Source organism: Chelon labrosus (genome assembly GCF_963514085.1).
Source record: "Chelon labrosus genome assembly, chromosome: 12".
NCBI classification, from domain to species: Eukaryota; Metazoa; Chordata; class Actinopteri; order Mugiliformes; family Mugilidae; genus Chelon; species Chelon labrosus.
In genome coordinates, this window is record NC_140345.1 from 13,040,519 (window position 1) to 13,059,645 (window position 19,127).

The window sequence follows — 19,127 nt, forward strand, 5'->3', positions numbered from 1 at the left end:
GCCCATGTCTTCACCACATCCTTTAAACCGTTTCATGCTTGGCAGAAGATGTAAGACATGTCCTGCATGAAGCTTGCGAAATGGGTGGACGGCTCGAGTGAACTGAGCCATCCAGTTTTAAACCAACATTTCTTTGGAATGGCAGTGGTTCGGGCTCAACAGGCGGTTTCTGTTGGTTTTGCGTGTCACTCAAAGGATAATACCGCAAAGGGGGAGGTGCAACGATCATTTGCAATAGCATGAAAGTAAACATAACTTGGACCTTAAGGTTTGGCTGTTTTTTCTTGTTTGTTTTTTTAATAATCAAAAACTCAAATATTTAATTGGTACTCATAAAGTCTTGGGCAGGGCAACAGGAAGCCTGTGTATTACTGAAATGGATTAAGATAAAGGTGTGCCCTTATTACAGTTTCTTATTAGAAACGTATTCACTGTTAAATGAGCTCAAACAACAAGCACAATGTGGTTTAAGTCATTGCTGTATTTAATACATTTAACAATATTAGTCACACAATTAAAACAAGCAGTCATCCAGTGGACATCCGCTGTGGATACAGGAAATAAAATAAAATCACTCATTATTGGATTTATTCAGTGTACAATATATATATATATATATACACATACATACACACACTAATTAATGAAAGCATATATGATATTGTTGAGAGCATCACTTACCAGCCAGGAAAGTCATGGAGAACCCATGACTCGACTGAAGAGTGCGACTCGAGGTCATGAAGATTTCCACAGAGACCACACAGTTTGCCTGAATACCAGAGAGGTACCTTGGCTGTCACCATGGTAACGCCAATCTCTATCTCCAGCTCCGACTCCAAACCAGCCTCTCTCCTCAGGATCACCGTGACCTCCGATTTGTCCCGATTCACACCAGATGACAGGGACAAGCCTGATGGCAAAATGTGAGGCAGGGACACCAAATGTCCGTTCACCTTTGGGGTAAAACAATGGCTTGGTTGGAACAAACACTGGAATTTTTTAAACACGTTTGAGCTTATGTCTGTTAAAATTAGTAGTGAAGTTATACCTTTACTGTGCCTCCCCGTATGGCTATTGATATGTCATGCAGGACAATTTGAAACACAGTCACAAATGTGGAGCTGCCATCACAATGCCCATAGTAAGAGATCAAGCTGAACCACTGCACACTGGCCTTGTCACAGAGGGACATCAGACTGTAAGATGACCGAGGTTCCAAGTTCAGCTGCTGCCCACCGAGTGTGGAGACGTGGAGACTGCCCCTGAGCTCACAGACTGCAGGTCTGTCAATACAGCCCCAGGAACCATTCCTCAGAGCACACTGCTGCCCTGGGCTGCAGCTCACCTCCTCACATATCACGCCACCTAAAGGGTGGCACCAGCATTTCTGGGCGCAGTCTTTAGTATACAGTTGCTCATCCGTCTAAAAAGGAGACCAAACAAAATGCAGATGCTTTGATATCTTAAATGTGAGCTTTAATTGCAGATTCCCATGAGACTGTGCAGAGCATTTACTGGCTCCATTACACTTGTGCTTACCTTGATGTATACATCATGAAGAGCACACCCACACTGACTGTAAGGCACACACTCGCCCACATCAAACACATTTCCGTCGCTGCACTGGCAGCCTTCTGCACAGCCAATTGCTGAAGAAACAGGCTGGAGCAGAGCAGGGCATGAGTTGGAGCTGGAGTCAACACAATCTGTTGGTCTGCTGCGGTCAGGACACTGGAGAGCTAGATGTAGAAATGTTATTTAGAGAGGATCATACTCTTAAACTGTGATAAAAATTATTCACTTACAGCAAAGAGCATGCTCTCTCCACAGTCCTACTGGTATTCCTTTAGCCTGGCAGGCTGCAGAATAGGCTTCCAGTGCTAGACATGGGGCCCTGTGCCCTGCCCCAGCACAAATGGCCCTGATACAAATGAGTTTGTAAATCTCACGTTCCACGCCACTGCTCCAGCAATGGTTGAAGTCAGAACTATTGACCAACAGTGCGTCACAGACTGTGGTGTCATGAGTAGACAGGTTGCACTCATCGCACTCTCTCCCACAAGTGTCTGTGCAGTTCTGTCCTGGAGACACTGCTGCCCAGCTGTGCAGGAACTCTGAAAAGCCTTGGGCAAGATGGCCATTTCTCATTTGCAAGTCATCATATTTGTCTCCATTGAAATTCCCACAGAGGCCTGAAGTTGTGCCATCGTACGCTTGTGGTACATTTAACCTGAGGTATTGAGAGTAGAACAAGTCAATTCCCACCCCTGACGGTGTGGTGATTATTAGTCTACTGCCAGCATGGTAAGCTTTAAGTCGTCCGTTGTCAAAGGGCACACTGCGGTCTTCTCCATTTATCTGCAAGCATTAATACAATTAAGCTTAACATCATCTTGGCAGCTATTACACATAGACTCAGAGACAGCACAACTTACTTGTATTTTCCATAGAGTTTCAGGATCAATGGACACTTCAAGTGAAAGCAAATGCAATACTAGTCTACCGATTGTGAAGTTGCCATCCGTATCCTTTTTAAAGCTGAGTAGCAGAGTATAATCATGTATGGCTTTAGAGGCCAAGGCTGACACAACATAGGTGCAAGCTCCATGATGAGGCAGAATAACACCATCAAACGTAATGTAGCCAAATCCAGCAAACACTTGACACACCCCATGCTGCAAATCAAGCAAACAGCTTTCCATCGGGCTGCAGGTGACTTCTCCTCTTTTACAGTCACACTTCTGACAGCTCTCCAAGTAGAACAGGCCAGCGGGGTGATACTGTCCCTCGTGCATGCAGCCGCAGTCAGAAACCATCACACACTGGCCATCGCTGAGGACATAGCCAGGATCACACTGGCAGCCCTCCTCACAGCCTCCACTACAGTTTGCTGGAGAAGATAGTTCAGCACACACAACAGGACATCGAGGTCCACAGATCTCATAGTGGCTATTCTTGGGGCATGGCATACCTAAGAAGGGGGAGAGAGTAAAGTCTTTCTTTAAAGGTCATCTGACATATTTACTGACTTACTTTACTGACACCAACTCACATTTCATTAAATTTATTTTAATATACACAAGCTAATCTAAATTAACTTCCTCTAAATACTCGTTATCCTGTAACTTGGCACAAGATAGCAAAGTAAGATAACTGTAATAAACAAAATCTTGTGAGGACTGAATCACTTTTACAGACATTCAAGGAGGTTAAAATATTAACACTGTCCAACTGATGAAGGCTTCAACTTATTATAGCAAGGGTTGTAGTGGACTTAATGTCTTGCTAGAAAATAAATGGCAATGTTCATATTCCAAAGACAAATAGTTATGAAGGACATTACGTGAGAAATTGTACCGAGTGTCCGAATCTAGTGAGCCTGGGTGTGATTTAATGTTTGCCTTCATATGTATATGTCACTTATTCATTGCGTCTGTACAGCTCCATTGTGTCTGTACAGTTGCCTGCTTTTATTCCAAGTGTCAAGAATTATGGGCATTCAACAGTAACTTTGGATGAGTGTATAATCAAGTACTTGCAAATTTACATCTGTCAGTGCTCAGTAATAAACACATTTTAATGGATACATTCTCACGTACTTACCACAGAAAGTGTCACTCCTCCAGTGCCGGACAGGCAGCTGAGCTGCTTGGCAGGCTACAGCATAAGATGCAACAGAACTGCAGACTGCCGAATAGTGTCCATTATATGAGCAGGAATCTACTACACAGCTGTGGAAGTAAGGCTTGGGACTTAATACTGATGCACAATCTGCAAATGGGCCAAGTTCATTCAACAACATCCCACAAAAATCAGTGCCTTCAAAAAGCTTTTGTGCCTCCACAGGACAATTCTTCAGTCTGTAGGGACATTTGAACCTACAGGTCTCTGCTTCTTGAGACCTCCAGCTGTGGGCAAATTCTAATGTATTTTGGGCAAGCTCTGAATTGGGCATCATTTGGTCGTCATGTGGGTCACTGTTGGCATTCCCACACAGACCAGAAACAGCAGAGCTGTAACTGCAGGGGAGGATAACCATTAGAGTGCCGGTATTGTAGACGATCAGCTTTAGTCCCTCGTCAGTTTGAATAACGAGAGATGAAGGTGTGTTGTGGGCATTAACACGGCCCGTCTTGTGAGAATAGGGTAAAGGCTTATATAATCCATCAACCTGAAAATGAAAATAAAATATATTACATTAACATACAGTGGGTCATTTTTAAGACTGTCTGTAAGCGCTGGAAGAGTACTTACCAAAACCTTTCCTGGGTTGTCTTTTCTTACCATGATCTCCAAACCATAGATGGAGAGTGTTAATGTAAGGCTATGAGAAAATCTTTTATGGCAACTTGCATCAGACATGGAGATATTGAAAGGCATGACTCCAGTTAAATTCCTGTTGGTTTCTACTAGTGAATATGCACAGCTGTCCCTAAAGTCAAACTTATATCCATCAAATGTTGTAAAGTGTAGTCCAGTGACAATGGTGCAGTTCATTGGCTTTTCAGGTTGGCACATTCTCTTGTGACGTAACTCCCTGCAGACCATTCCTCTGGGGCAGTGGTCTGGGCTGCAGTGGATCTCCCCAGCAGCCGGCCCGCAGATACAGAGCTGACCACAGTTGTCTGGGATCCAGAAGGTTGAGTTGATACTGTGGTATTTACCTCTGGAGTCATGGCAGCCACACTGATATGGATGGACACAGCCCTCTGGACTTTTGATGAAACCAGGGTCACAGAAGCAGCCCATAGCACAAATCTTTATACAGATCGTGGCATTGGATTCACAGGACGGGGGACAGGCTGTTCCACAGGTCTTGTAGTGGCTGTTTGGTGCACAGCCTGCATCTGAAATTATTATATTATAATCATTTACAGATTCTATTACAACTATTGCATGAATCTTAACTTCACTGTATTACATATACACTGAATTTCCACAGCATGCCTACTCACCAATTGTCCCTTCGTTGAGGTAGTAATCACTGGCTTCTTCACAGACTGTGGTATACAAATTCATGGTCTTGTCAAGAGTTTTTGAGTCTTCATTATGCATGCGATCGACGACAGAAGTTTGGTAGAAAGAACCCAGATCAGCATGACTTTGACAGTGGGCCAACCGGCTGTTGTGATCCATGAGTTCTGCACGTGGTTTCCTGTGACTTGAGAAAACCTCAGTCACATTATCTGCAGGCAGGATCACCACATCCAGTTTTTGTTTATATCTAGTACAACATTTGGAGTCCCCGTCAAAGAGACAGTAACCCTTGGGGAGCTTTACACTTGGAAAAGTGGTTATAGTGTTAGGAAATTCATCTTGTGAATCACCATTAAAATTGCCACACAGCCCATAGACGTGGCCCTTGTAGTGTGAGTCAAGTGTGATAACAATGGTGGAGTTCCAGTCAAAGACCACATGCATGCCAAAGTCAGTTTTCAGCAGGACGTTTCCTCCTTTGTAAGCTATTTGGATCTTTTCCCGAAACGGATTAAAAGGAATATAATTCACTTGACCATTAATCTGAAAACAAAGAGACTCATTAGTAGGTAACATGTGAGCAGTTCCGTTACTCAGAAAATATTATATCTTCTTACTTGTAAGGTGCGTGTTTCACTGGTGAACTGGATAATGAATCCATAAGCTTGCACAGTTAACACCTGTGTGGAAGGTGAAGCACTGCAGTCATTTTTCTTTGACACACTAAATCGCGTTAGACCGCATGCAGCCCCTTTGCTGGCTGCCAGCAGATAGGTGCAGGTACCCTCAAAGTTATATTTGAGCCCATCAAAGGTGTGGTAGTGCTGGCCTTCCCAGGCCCAGCACAGACCCTGGAGGCTCTGACAAACAGGCAAGCCGTTGCTCAGCGAACATATTTCAGTTTTATCACATTTTCCTTCACATGGATCCGGGTTATGCTCTGCTTGGACGGAAGTATGTCAATGTTAGCTACGTGGAAACTAATAAATTCTCATAATAATTATGAAATGTTTCATAATTTTAAATGCTCACCATCTTTGTGACAGCCCATGATTCCATGTAAAACAATGCAACTGTGCAGGGGAGGGCATGATTGTTGCTCACAGATAAGAGGAGGCCCACAGGTGCAGTTAACAGTACAATTCTGCAAAAGTTTGCTCTCAGATGGCTGAAAATAAAACATAAGAGGAGGAATGTATTTAGTGCAGAGGCAGGTTATTTCAATAAGATTCTTCATTACGAATTATAAACTAATGGCCCAAGTCTAGTAAATGTGAATAACTACTTAAGTTAACACTTTGTCCTAATAGACTGCAGACAAAACAGTAAGTCTGACCTTAAACTTCCTCCCATCCTTCATGCAGCCACACTGCTCTGCCGGTACGCAGGCATTGCCATCATAAAAGTGTCCTGCATCACACTGGCAGCCTTCCTCACAATCTTCAGGACACTGCACTTCCTGGCGAATATCAGGACATACCGAGGAGCAAGCGTTGGCACACTGGCTGTAGTAGCTGAATCGAGGACATTTATAAGCTGTAAATAATAAGTGGACTTGAATGACGTTTTACTGAAATTTCAAATTTTAAATGATTAAATGCAATAAACATAATTATGATGGCAGACTTACTGCAGCCAGTGGTGTTCATCCAGAGGTCAACTACTCCTCCTGCAGCCTTACATGCTGCCTGATAAGCCCAGAGTGCTTCACACAGGGCCCAGTGTTGCCCCTCTGCAATACAAAGACTCTTCATGCAGAGTGAGTAGTATTTCTGTGGGCACACCAAGTGGTGACAAGCAGAGAACGGTCCTGTGGGATTGGTGAGAAGGCCACAGTACAGGACAGAGGTGTATTCTGGCACAGGTGCCTGACAAATTTGACAGGAACTGTTATATGCATCGCTGCAGGATGAGTTGGTATCATAGAAACACGGTGGCCCAAATGTGGTAAGGTTAGAGATCATGGCGCCTTTGGGCAGCTGCAGGTCATCCAAGGGATTATCATTGTAGTTCCCACAAAGTCCACAGGTTGTCTGGCGGTAAATGCCTGGCATCTTTACCAGAATGTGGCTTTGCAGGTCAGAAATAAGCTCAACTGATTGAGGGACCTTGATTGTTATCCATCCATTTTTCTTATGTATGGTGATGTTGTTTTGGGAGAATGGCAGGTTCTCATAAACTCCATTTACCTAGGAGAAGCAGTAATACAATTTTAAACAAATACACAATAAAGATTTAGTGCTGAAGGAGATAAATGAATCACTTCGAAGGCTGTAAAGTCATTACACAAGTCACCTGAATCTTCCCAGGAAAAGTTGCTGACGTTTTAAAGTACATTTTATTGACTTGCAGGTAGATCTGCCTGCCCAGAGTATGGTTTCCCTCTGTTACTATCAAAATAGGCTGTACATCCACTTTCTTGAGAGGGCACATCTGCACCAAGGTGTAGTTGCATGAACCATAGAAATCAAATGCCATTCCGTCAAACGTGGTGTATTGGGATCCGTCAACAGAGCAGTGGGCCTCTTTGGGTTTTGGGTGACAACCTCGAACACCCCTAACAAGCTTACACTCCTCATCCTCTCCACAGGAAACCTTATGACACGTCATGTGTCCTCCGGCGTGACATAAACAGCTTTGTTGGCATGTAGACACCTCCTGTCCTGCCTTCAGGTATTCCCCATGGTGAAAGCAGCCACAGTTTTCTGGATTGACACAGAGGTTGCCACTGCGAATTAAACCTGCTTCACACAGGCAGTTCTCCCCCAAGTTTGGAGGCATCTCTGCCGTGTTATTCTGCCAGATGATGCAGAGGTGAACAGAGGCAGAACTCATGTTGTAGCTGGTACTAGAGGGACATGGCTGGTCTGCAAAGGCACAGAGAGACATCAGTCATTTAAGGCAGGAAGACAGGAAAATGTTGTAAAGGTTAGGGTTGACCAGTGATGCATTAGTACCATCTAGTGGCCCAATAGCACCTGAGAGGTAGCGGCCTCAATACCAATGAGTCTCACCGCAATTTTATTTATCCTGCTCTACCATTTCCAACTATAGATACACAATAAAAACACTTTATGTACCTACAGGCATATATCTGATTTGTATGCAAATAACCTCCATTCCCTTTTCCTCATGTTTCATGATCAATAACAATCTAAACTCAATGAAATATTATGTGCTTGTAGAGGCATCTGCAATCTCTCCATATTTCATTTGGTGTGCAATGATGCTGAACTACAAACAGCACAGTTACAATTGTAGAGGATATTAATTTAATTCACTTGCGGAGCTGGAAGCACATTAACACTCACAGCAAAATCCCGGACTCCTCCAGGCATCAACCGTAGCCTTCCGGGAAAAGCAGACAGCAGCATAATTTGCCAGGGAGTGACACAGCGCAGTCTGGAGACCTCCATGAAGACACAGGTCAGTGACGCAGCGTGTGTAAAAGCTGGAGGGGTCCACTTTGCCGTGACAGTGTCTGAATGGTCCATTAACTTCCAGAATCTTTCCGCAAGCCTCTGGGTCAGAGAAACGGGCCAGACGCTCAGATGAACAATTTGGACAACTTCCTCCTAGACAGCCCTCCACACACCAAAGATTCTGCCCACTTCTCCAAAGCTTTGCAAACTCGCCAGGGCTTAGAAGCTCCTTGGTGCCATCTGCTATGAGGTCATCAGTAGGATCAGCGTTGAAGTTGCCACACAGGCCACTAGTGGCATTAGCATATTTTTGAGAGAGATGTATTGCAACTGTTCCCTCTATGCCGAGACTAAATTCAAAGCCAGTGTCCATGTATATATAAGTGTGCAGCCCCAAAGAAAAAGCCAGTGCAGAAGCCCCGAAGAGAAAGGGCATGTTCCTCTTGATACCATCAACCTGTAGGGGGCGCCAAAATTGCATTTAAAAAAATAAATAAGTAATCTTTGCAAATAAATTAAGAAATAATAACTTGAACAAAACTCTTTGAGACAAACTGATACTAGCACTCACCTCTATGTTATCCATGTTTTTGCTGTTAAGCTCCACAAGAACTCCTCTCACATTGACCAGGACATGAAGTGCTGACCCTATGTGTCCATCTGTCTGCACGTGAACCTGAATATCACCGAGGTCTCCATTCTGTCCAGAGACTCCCAGTAACTGGTACTGGCAGGTGCCGTGAAAATCATAGTCGTGTCGATCAAAGGTGATTACGTGATGAACAGTGTACAAACATGTGTCTCGGGGGTTCTGCACACAGCTTCTTACTCCGTCCCGAAGAATGCAGTATTTATCAGAGCCGCAGGAGCCCGGACTGCACTGTATCTGTTGGGTATGGGGGTCACAGACACATTTTTCAGTGCACCTCTCATCAGCCCAGAAGGTCTGGTTGCTGGGGTAACGATTGCCGTTGTGAGAGCAGCCACACTGGGACAAGGGGACACAGGTGTCACTGTCCAGAACAAAACCTTTGTTGCACTGGCACATCTCCATGCAAGCCAGGGTGCAGGGGCTTGAACCGAGCGGGGACTCACAGGTGGCGGGGCAAGCTGTGCCACAGGCCTCATAATGGCTATTCACTGGGCAGGATATTGCTAGTAGGAGGGAAGAAGAATCAATATAGGAAAAAAAAAAAAACAACTACACAAATTAGATTCCAAGTTTTCTGACACTACTCATATGTTGTTGGCCTGTTAAGTATGGAATGTAATCACATGTGTAATCCAAATATTATGTTTTAGACATTTTATATTGAAAGTAACACAAATTCACTTACGACAGAAGGTGCTGTTCCTCCACATTCCAATGTGAGCTGTATAATTTTGGCAGGCAGCAGCATATGCCTCTAAGATAGAGCAAAGGGCCTTCTGAGTGTCATTATTAGAGCACAGGTCAAACATGCTCACTGTTGCAGAGACTATTGTTGAGTTAACAATGTCCTGGCACAAATAGAAAGGATTTTGTGGTGACCAAAGGTACTCATGCAAGGATATCCATTCATTGGCTAGATCTCTCTCCTGTAGGTGTTCGGCAGAGCAGTGCGGACATGCATCACCACAATCCGCTGTACACAGAGTTTCCGGCTCAGAAACCCTCCAGCTCCAGCCAAAGGTCACAGCATCTACAGTCTCACCTTGTGGGGTTCTGAAGTCATCTTCTTTGATGCCATTATTATTCCCACATATACCACTGACTTTTATTTTATTGGAGAGAATGACTGTGGCAATGTTAGAGCAGTCATATTTGATTTGGATGCCTAGACTGGTATCTACAACAACAAACACGTCACTGCGATGAATTTTCACCCGTCCAAACTGTACAGTCACAGGCAGAGGCCTTTTCATGCCATTTACCTGTGGAAACAGAACAGTTTTTACACATTTAGAAATGCACGTTATTTCAGCATATCTAGCAATGTTAAATTGAAGGCTACTTTGGAGAAATCAGTTAAAGTTGCATCAAAAGCTCACAGTAAAGCAAGAATGACTCAAACGTACCCAAACAGAGCCTCTGTCGCCTCTGAACACAGTAATTTTGTCTTCAGCCACTTTGACATGAATAGCTTTGACAGAGGAAGTCTCGTGGGGGGTCCTGTCTTTCTCTACCCTGACCCAAAATGTATTGCTTTCACTGGTGTCATTTAATAAATGGATCAGAGTGTAGGTACAGTTTCCTTGAAACTCAAACACTTGTCCGTCAAAAGTGTAGAAGTGGGCCCCTCCCAATACCCAACATCGCCTTTGCCGAGACTTGCTCTGGACACGGGTCTCTCCATTCTCGCAAGTTTGATAATCACCAGCTGAAAGAATAAGAAAAGAAAGGTAATCATTAACGGGAACTTCATTCATTCATTCGTCTTCTATACCCGCTTAGTCCTGTTAAGGGTCGCGGGGGTCTGCTGGAGCCTATCCCAGCTGTCATCAGGCGACCGGTGACCTTCTCACTGCGAGTCATCAGTGCTAACCACCTCGCCACTGTGCCGCCCACGGGAATTTCAGTGGAAGATAAATGCAAACAAGGACTACTTGTGAAACTGCCACAAATAATGTAAACAGATTAGTAAAATAGCTGAGCTGAAGTGTAAATATTTTGTAGTGGCAAAACGGATAAAAGTCCATTGAGTTGGATGATACTAAAGGTAACTATTAATTCAATCTTTTGTTGAAATTTGTTATAAGGCTTCTGTGGGGGGAAAATGGAATTATTACCATTGTTTGACAAGGAGTACAATCATGCTGAAGCCTTCAGGCAGACAAGAAACTTTAAGCACATAATGGCCTATTCAAAAGAGGTGAGGGGTTACCCTCATTTTAGGTAAAATGACAGGACACAGAAAAAAAATGATGTATGTACACTATTGCCTGTGACCCTTAACAGAGCAAGATTAAGTTGCATATAAAATCTGATAATATCAGACGTGCATGGTGCAACTGACGGAACCACAGTTAGCCTATGAGTAAACGTCACCCAAACCAGCAGAACCAGCTATGCCTACCGTTCCATGCACAGCCCCAGGTATTGTTGAGGGTGCAGCGCTCTCCCTCAGGGCAAGAAGCTTGCTCACAGCACATAGTGTTAGCTGCAGAGCAGTTACACCACTCAGAGCATCCTTCCGCCCACAACATAGCCCCAATCTACAGAAAAACAGTGAGTCACTTTGTGCAATACCCAAATGTTCTCTTACACAGCAAGCAAGCAAACAAACAACCCAGGATATTACAAAGGACTAGGGTTTTAGTAATTAGTCATGTGTCACATGTTCAGATGTAAGGCAAGTTGGGCCAAGACATTTATGAGTCATATTATTAAGAGTGCCAAACCAAGCTCGGTCACTTGTTATGTTCAGTTTTGGCACGAACGGTGTTTATGACTGAGCCTACAGGTTAAATATTAAGCATTTTTTGAGCCATGTTACACGTTTCCCTGGATTAAGATCTCCATTCCCCCTCTTGGAATGATACAGCTACTTGCCTCATAGTAGTGTCCATGGTAAAGGCAACCACATTGCTCAGCTGTGACGCAACCATTTCCACTTTGCATGTGTCCAGCGTTACACTGACACCCCTCGTAACAGGGCCATGGGCAGGCGATATCGGATAAAATACCACAGGACTCCGGGCATGCATCAGCACATACACTGTAGTGCGAGTTTTCAGGGCATGAGAGCGCTGTGGGACGGTCAAAAATAGTTTATATGTAAGGAACAGAGTTGAGCTATTCTTACAGCAATCAGGCTCAATGTATAGCACATTAGCATGTTCCACAGAAGCATGTGTGCAGACCTGTTTGAGTTACATGCACTAGCACATCATAGCAGACTAATGAAAACACCACGTGAACATGTAAGAGTCGAGACCTATTATACTCACAGCACTTTTCACCCCTCCAGGGTTTGATCACAGCTCCTGCATCCTGGCATGCAAAACTGTACTCTGTCAACCTACTGCAAAACAATTCTTTATTCCCATTAGTCATACACAAGTCATTCACACAATTCTGAAAGAAGGGTTTTGGGTCCACAGTGGAGTGGCACCCACTGAAGGATCCTGCCGTAGCAAGAAGCATGCCACAGAGACCGTCGGATGAGAATTCGGCTGTCATGCTAGAATTGCACACTGGACAAAAATCACATTCATCAGAACAGTTGATTGTAGGCGGTGAAAGTGACCAGGAAGATGCAAAGATGGGAACTTCATTTGCAAATCTACCATTGAGGCTTTGTTTGCCATTTTTCACATCAGCAGTGATATTTTTACACAAGCCACACATTTGTCTATGAACATCCGGAACTGCCATTTGTACCAGATTAGGACCTCCATAAGTGACAACAACCCCATTGTCTACAACAACACGGGTCAGCATGCCAGAACGCAGTATTGCTACATGAGCCAGCTGGACAGGCAGACCCCTCAGAACACCGCTGATCTGGAAAATTTAAATATTAAAGTTACAATCAAGGCACAGTAATCAGTTGAGATTACTAATTAGTTGTGTGAATGTCCAGCTACTTACCTTCACTTTTCCCAAATGTTCCATCTCTAATGACATGTTCAGTCCATAAACCCTGATGTGCAGCTGGCCTTGCTGGAAAACAACAGTGGGGTCTGACTCCTCCTCGTCACAGGCCTGAGACAGAACATAACTGCAGCTTCCCATATTAAAATCAAAGCTATGTCCATCATAGCTCCTGAAATGTCTGCCACCCATGACTGTGCATTTAACAGACTGTAATGCGTGGCATGCCCTGTGGCCATCCAGGATAGCACATTTTGTTCCATTTTGACATGTGAACTCGGTACATTGCACTCTGTTGTGGCTCACACAGACACAGTGCAACCGACAGTGCTCGTCAGGGTAGAAGCTCTCATGGATTTCATGGTAAACACCATCATAAATGCAGCCGCATTCAGAGTCTGGTACGCACTTGCCACCACTGTGGAAAAATCCAGGTTTACAGAAACAGCCCTCTTTGCATTTTAGTGCATTCGGAGTTTGTTGGCTTTCTACACAGTTAGACACATGTGTAGAGCAAAGGTGGTATTCACCGTTAGGTGGGCAGGAGAGATCTATGAAGCAGAGAGATTATAAAAAGACAAGTTAATTCAAAATACTGCAACCGTGCAAACACAAAAAACAGACAAACCTCTATAGTTACTTACAACAAAAGTTGGAAGCCCTCCATTCATCCACTAAAGCTCCCATTTCTTGACATAAAGCAACGTAGCTAGACAGAATCTGACATAGCGTAGTCTGGTTGCCATAACAGAGGTCATGAACACAGTTAAGGTAGAAACCTTGTGGATCAACTGTTTTGTGGCAGCTCTGGAATGTCCCCTGTGTATCCAGTAACCTCCCACAGAAATCTTTTCCTCGATAAAGAGCCATATCTTGTGAACTGCAACCCGAGGTGTTCATAGGTACATACACACATTCATCTTCACTGCTGGTTCGCCAATAGCTAATGGCCTGAGAGATGTCAGATTCATCATCGGGCATCGGGTCATCATGTGGATTACCATTAAAGTTCCCACAGAGGCCACAGAGAGTACCAGAGAAAACCCTTGGCATCTGAACCGTGAGGATGTGAGAGCTGTATGTCACAATCACACCGAAGTCAGTCTCTATTTGTTTTGACAGTCCGGTCACGTAGAGCTTTATTTTGCCTCGACTCAACACATACGGAAAATTCAGCAGCAGACCATTCACCTGAAACAAGTGGAGCAATGTTAACACACGGCAAATTAAAACTGTTTAGATATATATACTGTGGGTTAATTAAATTAATGAGCCTACCTTAGCCTGGTTACTCCAATCATTTGAGAACTCAATGGAATAACCAGAGACCACCATTTTAACCTGACGAAAGGAAATATTGGTAGCATCCTTTATCTGGTTCTGGACCTCCACACTAAAGTCTTCCAAGTCTCCCCAGGTAGGACAGTGAGAAGTGAGTAGGTATGTACAGTTGCCATTGACATCAAAGTTACGTCCATCAAAGGTTGTGTAGTGAGGATCTCCTTTAGCAATGCACACACCAGGTCCATGCACCTGACAACCTGGGACTCCATTTAGAAGCTTGCACATTTCGCCTTCCCGGCAATTAGACTGAGCACACATAACTTTCTTGGAGTTAGGCTGGCAGACACATTTCTCTTCGCACTGCTCATCAGTCCAGAAGTTCTCTTTGGGGAGATAGTAGGAACCTTGGTGAACACAACCACACTTGCCGCGTGGTACACAGCTCCCACTGCTCAGCAGATATCCCTTATTGCATTGGCATGACTCCACACAAGGCAGCGTACAATTATGGTGGGCCTCTGGGTTACTACAGGTAGCTGGGCAGGCAGAGCCACAAATTTCATAGTGACTGTTCAGAGGACATGCCATAGCTGTAGATAGAATATCACATACAAAGAATTTTATTCTTCATCACCAACATAGTCATTCAAAAATCAGTTTAAAAAAAAAAAAAAAAAAAAAAAAAAAAAGACTCACAGCACTTTGAGATGGCTCTCCAGGTGTGGAGTCTGGCTCCAACCTTCTGGCAAACACTGGCATAAGCTGTAAAGACCTTGCACATAGAAGAACCAGCTCCACTGACATAGACGCCGTCCACACAACTACGAACAAATGGCTCCGGATCAATGTAGGAGTGACAGTTTGCAAAAGGTCCACCGCTCCTCTGCAGTAGAGTGCATCCAATCTCAAAGAAGTTGCGTTTAGTGCTGGAAAAGCTTTTGGTTGGGCTTCGACTGCACACTGCACATGAGACGCCACCGCAGTTTTCAACACAGGAGCCAGTGGCACCGTCCACCACCCACGGCAGGGTAAAATCCACAGCGGTTTTATCAGAGCCGTTAGTAGCCATTATGCCATCTGAGGAGCTGTGATGTGCATTTCCACACAGACCACACAGGCGTCCATACAACGCTGGGCCAACTTCAACCTGGAGATTGTGCTTCCAGTCATACTGCAGAGTCAGACCAATAGTAGTCTGTAAGACAACACTGGATGCACTCGGAAACAAATTGAGCGACCCATTCCCCAGGGTGAGAGGTAAATTCTTCTTCAGTCCGTCAATCTATGAGTTTAAAGGCAAAAATAAATCATAAATAAAGCTATGAGAAGTCAATATGCAATTTTAATTTAAAGTTCATATCACTTACCCTAACATGATTTTTGTCATCTTTAACTAAGGAGATATTAAAGCCCATGATGCTTATCTGCACTGTGTGGATGGTGGAGACAGAGGCACTGTTCATATATGCTCTGGCTATGTTAATCTTAACTGGAACCGAAGCATTTAAGCCAGGACAGGACGTCTGAACTAAAGTGTAGTTGCAGTTTCCCTGTAGGACAAAATCTCTTCCACTGAATGTGCGATAAAAAGAATCACCCCATGCAGAGCATATTTTAGCTTCCAAAGAACAGAGTGGTTTTCCATGTTTGACAGCGCACTTCTGTTTGGGACTACAGTGCAAGTCTTCACAAGAAGCTGCAGCTGAAATAAAAAGACAGAGGTTAACATTTTTGTCCAAGGGTGACAGATTACAACAGTTCCCATCTATTCAACATACAATTCAAAGGCCTTAACAGATACCTTTTCCACATACGGCTGGATACAGCTGTGTGTTCATGTTGCTTAGATAGACTCCTTCATCTGGATGAAGAGAACTAGACTCTGAATTATCAGGCAGCTGAGCAAAGTTGGGCTGCTTTGAGAATTTAACATCATGCTTTAAATCTTCCGTGTTATTGCCGTTATCTCCCCACTCACTCATGTCACCGGAATCGAACATAGCTACAGGCTGACAGATATCAGCTACAGACGGCAGCACTATTAGAGTTGAAGGGCGCTGCCTGTTGCGATGTCTGAAGTAAACAAGTTGAAGAGGACCGTCACTAGTAATGCAGATTTTATCTGAAGTCACAATTGTAACGGCCTTCATAACACCAACAACAAGGGACACATTCTGTTGCACGGTGCTGTTTGCGATGTGCAGATAAGTGTCGACACTAGTCATTGCTAGCAGAAAACTCAAAGTCATTTGTGTGTCATTTATTGGAGGGATAAAATAGTCAAAACTCCAGAGAGAGACAGATTTCAACTGAGCAAATCCATACGAGCAATCCCCTGGTGAGTGTTTAGAGCAGGTGAAGCCAACTACGATACCCACAGCTTCTTGGGAGTTCAACTGTGATCCAGAGAAACTGGAACTGCTCTGAAGGCAAACACTCTGCAGCACCCCTAAATGTAGCCTAAGGACACTACCCTTGGGGTGAACATTGCCTTTTAAGAGCACTTCCCCTGAGAGGAAGATATCCACTAATGTCTCGCGGTCTGAACTTGTGATCACCATCTGGCTGACATCAGTCTTGTTAGGGAAGTGAGGAGTAATGGGATAGTAGCTTGTCCCCCAGGAGGACACATCATAAAGGAGGCTGTGGTCACAGCCAGAGCGGGTACAAAATGAAGCAAGTACTGTGACAGGCCGTGCAGACATCACACTGAGGACGTGGGAGGAGTGATCACTGTTAATTTGCACTGACAATGGCAGGTGAATTGTCTTTGACTGGCTAGCAGGGAGGACGATCTGCTGCACGAAGCTACTTTCCAGAACCTTCACAGTCACCAAAGTCCAAACATCCAAAGCTGTGATAGTTACTTGATGGCTGACATTTACTGTAGGGTCATTATGAGGAGGAAACATCATCAGAAACCTCCTACCAGGTCTGGCCACAGACAAGCCTGCAAAGGAGAATATAATTGAATTACTCTTTCTATTCAATATAAAATCTTTGAATATGCACCCGCATCACAACTGCAGGAAATGTGCACATTGAGCGAACAATAACACGATTAGCAAACAAAGATGAACTGCCCAGATGGCAGCAGATGATTTTATGACAGCAAACAACACACTGGCACTAAAGTGATTACGGTACATGTATTCACTGAGAGTGCTGAGCAAGTTTCACAATATGCACAGCAAGTCTACTTGCAGAACAGATAAGAGAGGAGGTGTCATGTTTCAACAAGCTCGACAGCCAATGGAGAGCAGTTTCGAGCTCCCGAGTGAGTACACCTGTATGAATGCGCACACACACTGGTAGTTTCCATGATAACAAGGATCTTGACCTGGGAGCAACAACATACCAGCAGTGTATAGATTCAACTCAACAACAGCTCTTTTAAAAGTAAGTTTACCTTTCAGGAAACATATTAAATGAATGTGAGGTTACTTGATTAGGAAAACATTGTTTCCTACAAACAGTTTTTTGCATTTGTTTATATGTGTTAATTGTCTTTGCAAAAAGCTGCATAACTTAATGAAACAAGGTAAAATAACCTTAGCAAAAGTCAAATATGCTTGCTAAAATAGTGTCATTGGTAGTATTGGGTTGTATTTCCACAATGCATGCATAAAAAAAAAACAAAAAAAGTGTAGATTTCAAAATCCCAGTTACTGGCTACAGTTGTGTTCTAAACGGTGCACAGATTAGGATCATTTGTTGTTTCAGTGGGTGAGACGCTGCAACAGATGACTCCAATTGAAAACTAGACAAACAGAACTTCTCAAAGTCAGAATCATAACGGAGGAACAGACAGACTAATATAATTTGTTGCCAAGTTGCTGAAAAACTAGTGGATGGACCTTAAAGATGAGCAACTGGGGGGGAAGAAAAAAAAAAAAAAAACAGCCTGAAAAACTTACCGAGACTCAAGAGGCACAGCTGAAACAGGGGAAACTGCATCACTGCAGTGAAACAAGACAACTCACATAGATGGAGCAACAGTTTCAATTCTGTTTACCCGCAGCTGATACGTTTTACGCTCTGTGCATGCCCCAAAAAAAACACTAAACGGGGGAAACTAGCTGAGCTAGCAACACACTGGGTGGACAATGGTGCCCTATTAACGCACCTGTGCCAAGTCAGCCACATATGGGCCCGTCAATCACTGAGAGCGGACGTCATCATTTGTCGACTAATTAAGCTGCAGCTGCGCGCGCCGGCATTAATTAACCATGATGTGTGTTTGTTTGTTTGTTTGCTTCTGTAACGTGTGGCTCCAGTTAAAACGAAACCACTATCGGGCATCTGTCTTTCATATCGTCCATATCTCGCAACCTCATCGTTTTCAGGAAACCGACGGGGTATTTTTCCGCCGCGGCACAAAAAAAAAAAAAAGAAAAGAAAAGAAAAGAAAAGAAAAGAAAAACGAGGCACAAAAGTTAAGGGGCGAGCTCGGCTCTAAATGAGGTGGCTGTGAATCCCCTTGTAGGTGAGAGTTGCGCCGAATTTGGCCCACACAGAGCTGCGCACACAGGCTTTTCCTGTTAAGACTCGGCTGAGCTGCGACTCATCAGATCGACAGTGACAGCGGCGGCGAGTGCGTAACTTCTTGGGGCTGAGACGAGGAGAAGAGAGACACAAGGATAATAGTGTAAAATTTTCACTTTTTTTAATATATATATTTTTACATATACATATATATATATATATATATATACACCCGTCTGTCTATATTGGTAGGTTCTTGTAATTTGAAATGTGGCTACTGTGTGTGATGATTGCACAAGTGATACTGCGCAGCCTACAAGTTGTCATCATGTTTTCTTAACTTTCTTTGGCTTTCTCAGCTTAGTTCAGTACGAGTCAGTGTA

General features: G+C 43.9%; 2 protein-coding genes across 3 annotated transcripts in view; one reads left to right on the forward strand and one right to left on the reverse strand.

Moving 5' to 3' along the window:
* On the reverse strand, window positions 1-18,216 carry LOC311497568 (IgGFc-binding protein-like; the record flags this gene model as incomplete). Its single annotated transcript, XM_084557881.1, is given in 28 exon segments — window positions 1-545; window positions 682-953; window positions 1,049-1,423; window positions 1,540-1,739; window positions 1,806-2,358; window positions 2,436-2,971; window positions 3,604-4,171; window positions 4,255-4,847; window positions 4,956-5,520; window positions 5,595-5,917; window positions 6,010-6,145; window positions 6,314-6,544; window positions 6,546-7,166; window positions 7,273-7,844; window positions 8,289-8,856; window positions 8,971-9,554; window positions 10,094-10,313; window positions 10,694-10,759; window positions 11,456-11,594; window positions 11,876-12,128; window positions 12,330-12,885; window positions 12,973-13,526; window positions 13,620-14,166; window positions 14,254-14,884; window positions 14,961-15,541; window positions 15,627-16,024; window positions 16,061-17,257; window positions 18,177-18,216. Coding segments are annotated over 28 exon segments (11,910 nt in total). The 3' UTR covers window positions 1-514.
* The window catches only part of LOC311496857 (uncharacterized protein), an 11,196-nt gene continuing 9,637 nt past the window's right edge, over window positions 17,569-19,127 (forward strand). The window contains exon 1 of one of the 2 annotated variants that reach the window (XM_084556867.1): window positions 17,569-17,658. The gene's annotated coding sequence lies outside the window, so the exon portion shown is untranslated. Of the gene's footprint in view, window positions 17,659-17,697; window positions 18,908-19,127 lie in introns of those variants that run through there. The other variant, XM_084556868.1, reaches the window with a different exon arrangement.